The 9,882-nt window shown below is 48.9% G+C and overlaps 1 protein-coding gene across 2 annotated transcripts in view; it reads right to left on the reverse strand.

The window, feature by feature from the left end:
• Positions 1-9,680, reverse strand: part of LOC309360795 (nuclear receptor ROR-beta-like) — a 33,532-nt gene extending 23,852 nt beyond the window's left edge. For both annotated transcript variants that reach the window (XM_081895685.1, XM_081895684.1), the window contains exon 1: positions 9,378-9,680. In XM_081895685.1, coding sequence (XP_081751811.1) covers positions 9,378-9,384 — 7 coding nt within the window. In that variant the 5' untranslated portion in view covers positions 9,385-9,680. The remainder of the gene's footprint in view (positions 1-9,377) is intronic.
• Positions 9,681-9,882: the final 202 nt, after the last annotated feature.

Below are 9,882 nucleotides of genomic sequence, written 5' to 3' on the forward strand. Positions count from 1 at the left end.
CAAAGACTCATCATCTAGTCTCCATAAACTTGCTATAACATGAAGTAATAACAGGTGTAAATATATGAAGCTACTAATAATTATAAATAGCAGAATGTAGGCACCCTATATATAGAAAGGAGCAAACCAGTGATGTTTTAGGGAGTGGGGCACTAAACTATAGCTTGTTTGCTGTTGTTGTTTAGTTGTTTAGTCGTGTCTGCCTCTTCATGACCCCCTGGACCAGAGCACGCCAGGCCCTCTTGTCTTCCACTGCCTCCCACAGTTTGGTCAAACTCATGCTGGTCGCTTCGAGAACACTGTCCCACCATCTCGTCCTCTGTCGTCCCCTTCTCCTTGGACCCTCCATCTTTCCCAACATCAGGGTCTTTTCCAGGGAGTCTTCTCTTCTCATGAGTTGGCCAAAGTCTTGGAGCCTCAGCTTCAGGATCTGTCCTTCCAGTGAGCACTCAGGGCTGGTTTCCTTCAGAATGGAGAGGTTGGGTCTTCTTGCAGTCCATGGGACTCTCAAGAGTCTCCTCCAGCATCATAATTCAAAAGCATCAATTCTTCGGCGATCAGCCTTCTTGATGGTCCAGCTCTCACTTCCATACATCACTACTGGGAAAACCAGAGCTTGAACTATACGGACCTTTGTTGGCAAGGTGATGTCTGTGCTTTTTAAGATGCTGTCTAGGTTTGTCATTGCCTTTCTCCCAAGAAGCAGGCGTCTTTTAATTTCATGACTGCTGTCACCATCTGCCCTGATCATGGAGCCCAAGGAGGTAAAATCTCTCACTGCCTCCATTTCTTCCCCTTCTGGGCCCTAAACTAAAGCTTGTTTAGCTTATACGTAAATCCGGCAGTGGTTTGGGGCGACGAGAGATGATGCATATCACAGGGAGGAAAGTTTATTTTTTGGAAAAACTCTGCTGTTTAAGAGGTTGGCAAGCTCTGCCTCTCCTGACTCTCGCTCTCTCCAGATTTTCTTTTTCCGGGTTTCCGATTCCCACCCTGCCCCCCTTGCTGCTACACACACACACACACACACCCCTTGTGCGTAACCACGCACGCCCCACCGCAATGACAGATCTAGGTCACTGGAGCAGCTCTTAATAAGAATACTTCTGCCACGCTTGCCTCTGTAGAGACCGGAGGCCTCGAGCGAAGCCAATTTAGAGCAGCATCGCAGATCCTTGCAAAAGCAAGGAAGGAACGGAAGCAGATGGTTTCTGGCGTTCAGGGCGAAAGAGGCGGCGAAGACGTTTGCACCAGAAGTTTGGGTTTCCGACTGGAATTTTCCCTGCACCGCAAAACCGGAGACGGCGGGCAAAAACAGAAACCCGGCACTTTTTCCAGAGGAGGAACAGACCAGACCAGTCTCCATCGTATTCCTGGAAGTCCACTTTATAATCCCAAGGCGGAAAAATAAAGGATTAGACCAGGACTGAGGCTCTCGGCTCGGTGTTGTCTGTGTAGTTGTCGACTCCTTGGGGCTCAGTGTACCAGAGCCATAGCTGTCAACTTTTCTTGCAAGGAAACCTATTTGGAAAAAGGGGATTTCTCTTAAAGAAAAGGGAAACGTTGACAGCTATGACCTGAGCACCCACAAAATTTGCCACAGAGGGGCTGGGCACACGCAAATTTGGGCACCAGGGCAATACAGCCATGATCTCCAGGCCAAGTTGGTACTCCTGGTTGTCAACACTGGTGGGCAGTTTCAGTTTCAGGCAGGGTTTTCCCCCCAGGTCTACGTGGAGATGCAGGATGTGGGTGGCGCTGTGGGTTAAACCCCAGAACCTAGGACTTGCTGATCAGAAGGTCAGCGGTTCGAATCCCCACCACGGGGTGAGCTCCTGTTGCTCTAGCCCAGCTCCAGCCCACCTAGCAGTTCGAAAGCACCTCGAAGTGCAAGTAGATCAATAGGTACCACTCTGGCGGGAAGGTAAACGGCGTTTCCGTGTGCTGCTCTGGTTCGCCAGAAGCGGCTTAGTCCTGCTGGCCACATGACCCAGAAGCTGTACGCCGGCTCCCTCGGCCAGTAAAGCGAGATGAGCGCCGCAACTCCAGAGTCGGCCACGACTGGACCTAATGGTCAGGGGTCCCTTTACCTTTACCTTACGTGGAGATGCAGTAATAATAATAATGTAATTACTTATATGCCAAAGGCTGATCGCTGAAGAATGGATGCTTTTGAATTCTGGTGCTGGAGGAGACTCTTGAGAGTCCCATGGACTGCAAGAAGATCCAACCTCTCCATTCTGAAGGAAATCAGCCCTGAGTGCTCACTGGAAGGACAGATCCTGAAGCCGAGGCTCCAAGACTTTGGCCACCTCAGGAGAAGAGAAGACTCCCTGGAAAAGACCCTGATGTTGGGAAAGATGGAGGGCACAAGGAGAAGGGGACGACAGAGGACGAGATGGTGGGACAGTGTTCTCGAAGCGACCAGCATGAGTCTGACCAAACTGCAGGAGGCAACAAACGTCCAACAAAAGTATTAAAACAATTGATGCAGAATAGCTAGTACGGTGGAGCCTTGGTTCTTGAACTTAATCCGTTCTGGGAGTCCTTTCGACTCGCGGAACCAGGCATAGGCAAACTCCGGTCCTCCAGCTGTTTGGGGACTACAACTCCCATCATCCCTGACCGCTGGTCCTGTTAGCTAGGGATGATGGGAGTTATAGTCCCCAAACATCTGGAGGGCCAAGTTTGCCTATGCATGCCTGAAACCGTTTGGAAACCAAGGCGCAGCTTCCGATTGGCTGCAGGAGTTTTCTGCAGCCAATCGGAAGCCGCGCCGGACGTTCGGCTTCCAACAAACATTCGCAAACCGGAACACTCACTTCCGGGTTTGCGGTGTTCTGGAGCCAAACCGTTTGGGTACCAAGATACCCCTGTAATCAATGGCGACTTGCAAAAAAACAACAAAGGGGAAACGAGAAATCCAAACAAGGATTCAAAAATAAAATAAAATACAGGAAATTAATGCACGTTATAGATAGGGACCTGGGACCTTTTGCCTCCAAAACTTCTCACTTCAAAGGGTTGATGGCGAAATATCGGGGTTCCCCAATTGGGTGTTTGTGAACCCTGCAAACACCTGCCTTTGCCCACCCAGTTATAATACATTTTTTAAAAAAAATTAAGGGTTTATGGGTTTGGTTTGTGGCTGGAGGGTTTTTTTCCCTGGGGTGTGGGGCTGCCAGCTTCTTGAGGGTTCCCCACTTGGCACAGGCGTAAGTTGTGCAAGAGGGGGTTGTTGTTTTTCCTGTGCACTGTGCCTGTTTTCCCTTCTGTGAAATGGGCAGAGGCAGCGTCTTAGATTCCCAAAAAGCCGCCCTAAGATGCTTGAAGGCTCCGTTTGAAAAATGTTCAGCTTAAGGCAGCGCAGGGAGCGTCCTTAAGCAGAGAGCCACATCGCAACCTTGCCCTAGTGGCCACAGGCGAGGGAGGGGCAGCAGGGGCAACATTTGATAATTTTTACATCTGTAAAATTACATCAGGGATGCGGGTGACGCTGTGGGTTAAACCACTGAGCCTCTTGGGCCTGCCGATCAGAAGGTCAGTGGTTCAAATCCCCGCGACGGTGTGAGCTCCCGTTGCTCGGTCTCAGCTCCTGCCCACCTAGCAGTTCGAAAGCACGCCAGTGCAAGTAGATCAATAGGTACCGCTCCGGCGTGAAGGTAAACAGCGTTTCCGTGTGCTGCTCTGGTTCGCCAGAAGTGGCTTAGTCCTGCTGGCCACATGACCCGGAAGCTGTACGCCGGCTCCCTCAGCCAATAAAGCGAGATGAGCGCCGCAACCCCAGAGTCAGCCATGACTGGACCTAATGGTCAGGGGTCCCTTTACCTTTACCTTTTTACACCTGTAAAAGTTCCTAAGCAGGCCTTTCCCTCCCTCTCTATCCTCCTCCAGGGACTCAGCCAGGCAAAAAAATCTGGACCAGCGATGGGGGCCAGGATGGGTAGACTCCAAAGACCAGATATAAGATTGGCTTATTTTGGGGGAGTTGAATTTGTCCCCCTGAGCGTCAAAGAGGCTTCCATCTTTGGCTGAATTCAACCTTAGCATTTTCCTGGGAGTTGGGACCCACGGAACCCGGCTCCGCAGTCCTGATGGCCCTGGAAAGAAAGTTCCAATCTCCCTTTGGGAAAAAGATAGATTTATAGAATTGTTGCGTTGGAAGGGGCTCCTTGTCACTTGAAGCCACGAGTTCGAGCTTGCTTCCTCTTCCATGTGGCAGCCCTGAAGGTGGCAACCCTATCTCCTCTTTTCCAGGCTAAATATCCCCAGCTCCTTCAACCGTTCCTCATCAGGCTCGGTTTCCAGACCCTTGACGATCTCAGTCGCCCTTCTCTGCCCACCTTCCAGCTTGTCAACCTCCTTCTTAAATTGTGGTGCCCAGAACTGGACATAGTAACCTAGGTGTGGTCTGACCAGGGCAGAATAGAGAGGGACTATGAAATTAAAAGACACCTGCTTCTTGGGAGAAAAGCAGTGACAAACCTAGACAGCGTCTTAAAAAGCAGAGACATCACCTTGCCAGCAAAGGTCCGTATAGTTCAAGCTCTGGTTTTCCCAGTAGTGATGTATGGAAGTGAGAGCTGGACCATCAAGAAGGCTGATTGCCGAAGAATGGATGCTTTTGAATTCTGGTGCTGGAGGAGACTCTGGAGAGTCCCATGGACTGCAAGAAGATCCAACCTCTCCATTCGGAAGGAAATCAGCCCTGAGTGCTCACTGGAAGGACAGATCCTGAAGCTGAGGCTCCAAGACTTTGGCCACCTCAGGAGAAGAGAAGACTCCCTGGAAAAGACCCTGATGTTGGGAAAGATGGAGGGCGCAAGGAGAAGGGGACGACGGAGGACGAGATGGTGGGACAGTTTTCTTGAGGAAACCAGCATGAGTTTGACCAAACTGCAGGAGGCAGTGGAAGACAGGAGGGCCTGGTGTGCTCTGGTCCAGGGGGTCACAAAGAGGCGGACACGACTAAACGACTAAACAACAACAAATGACTTCCCTTAATCTGGACACTAGACTTCTTCAAAAGCAATCTGCTTGCATCTTTTGGCCTTGAGGTCTTTGCTCCCATGCTCAACAGAAACCAAATGCAAAAAAATTTAATATAATCGCAGAAATAAAGGGGGCATTTTGAAAAACGGACGGCGAGAAAAGCCGAGGCTTGCGCATGAGAGCATGGATGCTGCAAAGAAGCGCATTGTCAACAGAAAGGGCTCAGCTATCATGGCGCCGGGAAAAAGGAGAGGCGCATACTGGTTCTGGCCAACGTGGTGAGTGGCGCATGGAACCAAAATGGTGCCGGGGACGTAGCGGCAGTGCGCGAACGGAGACCAGGCAGAAACTGGACGCTCGGATCCAGGCATATGAGAGAGGGATGAGCACGTTTCCCCTCTCTGCCACAGCTAATCCTCTCTGCAAATCCCAGAGCGGGGAATTTCATGCGTTATCCGCGCACCGGCAAGCCCTAAGCTGGATGGCGAACGGAAGCGAGGGAAGATGTTTTCCCAGAACCCAAAGGGGCTTCTTCTTCCCATCTTTATGCTCCAGCCGCCATTCTCTCTTCCTACCCCCTCCAACCGCCTGTTAGCATTTCTGCGGCCATCTTTGGAAGGGATAGAAAGAGAGGCGGCGGAGGCCGCTGCAAAATGGCCGACATGACACGTGGCAGAGTCCGTGCGGTCGAAGGAAACCACAGCAGGACAGAAAACATCGTTTCTTTGTCTTTTTTCCTTTGAGAAGGCCAAGGTGAATCTCCCCACGCCTGCTCCGAAAGTGCGCCGTGCCCTCCGACATTTCTCCGATGAAACTAGGGACATCCCGTTCCATAATGATATTTTTGCTATATATATATATGCCACTCTGGGAGGCTTCCAACATATATAAAAACATAATATAACATGGGGAAAAATTTCCCTATACAGGATTGCCTCCAGAAAGCTCATGGGTCACATAATTCCATACCTTCCGACATTTCTCCAGTGAAAATAGAGACATTCTATTGAACTGAACCAATTCTGCATATTCTACCCACCCAAAAACGCTACAGACATGGCTTGCTAGTCCATGACAGAGTGTTCCTTAATAATAATGTGTTATGCCTTTAAGGGGGTCGCAAAAACCTTGTTCCATCCCACATTGTCCCCAGGTCGATGGAGGGAAGGAGAAAGATGAACAGGAAAGAGAGAGAGAGAAAGAGAGAGACCCCCCTTTTTTTTTTGCCACACAAGCATGCAAGCCTCCAGGTCTCACAAGTCTCTTGCTCAGCTGACTGCCCACACTGCCAATTTAAAACCCGGGCAGGGAAGGCTGACCCAAATAACTGCTCCTCTTTATTTTTTCCAAGACTGTTAAGACAACAACAGCGATCAGTAGCAAATTACACCGAAGCACATGACCGGGCAGGTGTGGCAATGCGCAAGCCTTGCAGGTCACACAGGAACATTCCTCTGGGTAACTTGAAAGCTGGCACAGACCCTGGGTTGCCTGAGTACCTATTAGCAAAATCCGGGCCTCTCTTTCCCCCAGAAAATAATACAGACAGAAACTCACGTCTTCTGGAAGAGAGTAATCAGCAAGATACCCGTAACATCCTTAATATGTTTTGTTTTTTTCTCCTGAATCCTGTAAATCAGGTTTCGGAGAGAGAGATATATATGCTATATATTGGGCAATCTGCGGGTCATGACTCTGTAAAAAATTGGGTCAACAGATGGCAGGGGCTGGATCTGGAGAGGGAATATGAATGTGTGGCATCAAATATGGAGAGAGCTGTCCGAACTCAGCAGTGCCAGGGTCCGACTGTGGGGCACAGAAGCCCAGTCCGCCCCCAAAGGGCTTCGGCGTAGGGTCTAGGCTGCCCCATTTTTTGTAGGACCCTCTATCATAGCCTTGGCTACCCATTTCCCCCCTCGGTCTACAGGGAAGCTCACCAGACGCGATTCATCGGCCAGCGCTGGGTATTTTGCTAGGTTATCCTAGAACACGATGGTGGAATCGTAGGGACCCTGTGGTCATTCAGCCCAACCCGCTGCAATGCATGAATCTTTTGGCCCAGCGCGGATCTCGAACCCGCACCCGAGAGAATTAAGAGTCCGCAGACCGCGGCAAAAGTGGGAAGGGAGGCTTAATGACACACACCACTTAATTCCTTAATTCCTCACCGAGAGCCTCCCTACAAAACGTTGTAGGACAGTCCTACAAGTCAATACATTCTCCAAACAAACCAACCTTCTACAGCTACCCAAACTGAATGCCCAGCCTTAGCTGAAAGCCTGGTATTAACGTTATGGAAAAATAATGATTAATTGAACTTTTAGCTTAGTGGTGGGCCAGTTCTCAAATGGAACGGGAACGGTCTACTGGGTGATTATTATTTTTAAAAAATCCTATTTTCTTTCGGCCCACCTATTCCCCCCCCTCTGGAATCTCTTCCTCATGGCTGTTACTCCTCCCTTTTTTTAAAAGGACAAAATATATATTTCCTTCCATATTAAGCCTGGAAACATATTTTTTAAAAAAAAAATGGCACCAACCCACCTAACAGAAATAAAAACATTAAGACCAATCTCTTTCAGTGGGAAGCAATTTGCAGCAGATATTGCGCTGGGGGAATCCGGAAATTTTTTTAAAAGGGGAAAAAACTGTGTCCTTTCGTCAAGGCCGGGTTTCTGGCAGGGCAAGAGTGCCCCTGAGAATGTGCAGGGTGCATTGTCGTCACCGAGCAACAAGGGTGAGGGCCCACACCTAATCTAGCTCTCCAACTAAAACCTTCCTAGCGAGGGGGGAAAGCCATCAAATTATACAAGGGAATAGAGAGGCAAAGAGATTTGCAGGGACGTCTCAAAGATGTTTTACTCAGAAGTAAGCCACGCTGGCTCCTGGGGAGTTTGGGACATGATCCATAGCAAACAATCCAGAATTGCAGCCTGAGAGATTTGCAGTCCGCAAAACACGACAAAACCTTACCGCAAAAAAAAACTCTTGATAACAAAATAAAACATCTTTTAATTAACTTTTTTTTCTCTTTGAAGAGGCAGGAATCTAATCGGTGAAGTTCAAAATGAGGGTTTTTTTGCACTTTTTTGGGGTGGAACAACCCAGTTTTTGAATCTCTCTCTCTGCCTGGTCAATTTTTTTAAAAAAGGAAAAACCTGGGAACACTACATAGTGTATACAAATTTTAGATCGTGTTTGTCATCTTGTATGGCTCACCAACGTAATTATATATCTCCCGGTGTCCTTTGCTTAAGTAACAGTTGCTCAGGATTTAGTAATAATAATTGCAGGTCCCGAATCTTCAACGCAAGATTCTTTGCCACCAAGACAGGGGATAAATCAAGGTGGGTAATGGAAAAAATATGAGGCCGTCTCTGACCCAATCCTACTCAGAGAAGACCCATTGTAATGAATGGATGCAACTTTACTTGGCTGAAAATTCATTTTAAAGGGTGGATTTTGAGTCAGATGCAACTCTAGTGTCTCCTGCAACTGACAGTTTATTTTGCCCTGATGGCCCTAATAATAATAAATAATATTATATAATCAATATTATTATTTGCTGGGTTTTTACGCCATATACTGTAAAGTTGCTCAGCTGCAAAGTGAACCAGTGTTTGCTTGCTGTTGGGAGAAAATATCATTTTCTAAGAGGCAAGGAACACAATCCGGACCTTCCCCCAAAAACTAAGGCTACGATCCTACACGCGTTCATTTCCCTGCGCACAGAAGGATTTGCTTCCGAGTAAACCCCACCGCATCATCATTCAGACTGCAAATGCCTAAGCACGTTCACGAGCGAGTAGAGCTTCTCTCAACACACTTACTCGCAAGTAAACAGCGCCATCCCTCTGCAGGTCTACTCGGAAGCAAAGAAGCACGGGGCTTACTCCCAGGTTAAAGGTGCGCATGCATAAGGTCGCAGTTTTGGGGTTGCAATAAGCCTTCCCGCCGCCCCATTTATTCCAACAGGTCTACTCTCGAGTAAAACTCAGGTGGCTCCAATAACCCATTTCTGATTCCAACGGGGGTGGGTTTGGGGAAGGAGATTTACTTCGGAGTAGGCGCGGCTCGCAGGAGCGCAGCTTCTTCTCCCCTCTCTGGACCCAAACGCAACCAAGTCCTACTCAAGAGTTGACCCATTGAAATCAGATCCTCCTCCCCCCGATTTCAATAGGTTTACTCCGAGTAGGCTGCAGTTGTTCCGCGTCCGCGCGCGGGGAGATTTACGCACGCTTCCAACCTTGCGTAAAAGCAGAGTTTGGGGTTGTTGTTGCTGTTGTTTTTCGGTTGTTTAAAAGCGCTCGGATCGGGGCCAGCGGAGATTTAGACTCTCTCCATCCCCCCCCTTTAAAAAAAACAACACGAAATATAACCCTTACCTCGCATGTTGGCCGATATCCCTTTATGTGCGCACTTCTGGAAATCGCATGTATGAGATTGGATGCAGATGCGAAACTCTTTGCAGGAGAATGGATGGAGCAGAAAGGAGAAATAAATAATGGAGAGATGGAGAGCCGAGGCCCCTTCTTCCTGCCTCCCTCCTGCTTTCTGTTTCTGCTATACCCTAATTATTAGGAATAAAGAATAATAATAATATTATGCGTTGGACGGGAGCTCTCCCTCGCGCGCCTCCTCTCTGCCTCGCCTTTGCCAAGCGCGCTCGGAGAGATCTGCTAACCTACTTTCCTTGCAAAGCGTGGAAGAAAAAAATCGCAGGCGAGAATCCCCGGGCTCGGGGCCCCGCCCACCTCCTGTCAATCACACGCCTCCCCCAGGCCACGCCCACCCCTGTTATTATGTCATGCTGCGCGCAACTTCCTCTTGTGATATAATGCAAAACATCACCTCTCTCCCCTCCTCCTCTTCCCTCCCTATTTTAATTTT

This window comes from Podarcis melisellensis (genome assembly GCF_964234715.1).
Source record: "Podarcis melisellensis genome assembly, chromosome: 18".
Taxonomy (NCBI): Eukaryota; Metazoa; Chordata; class Lepidosauria; order Squamata; family Lacertidae; genus Podarcis; species Podarcis melisellensis.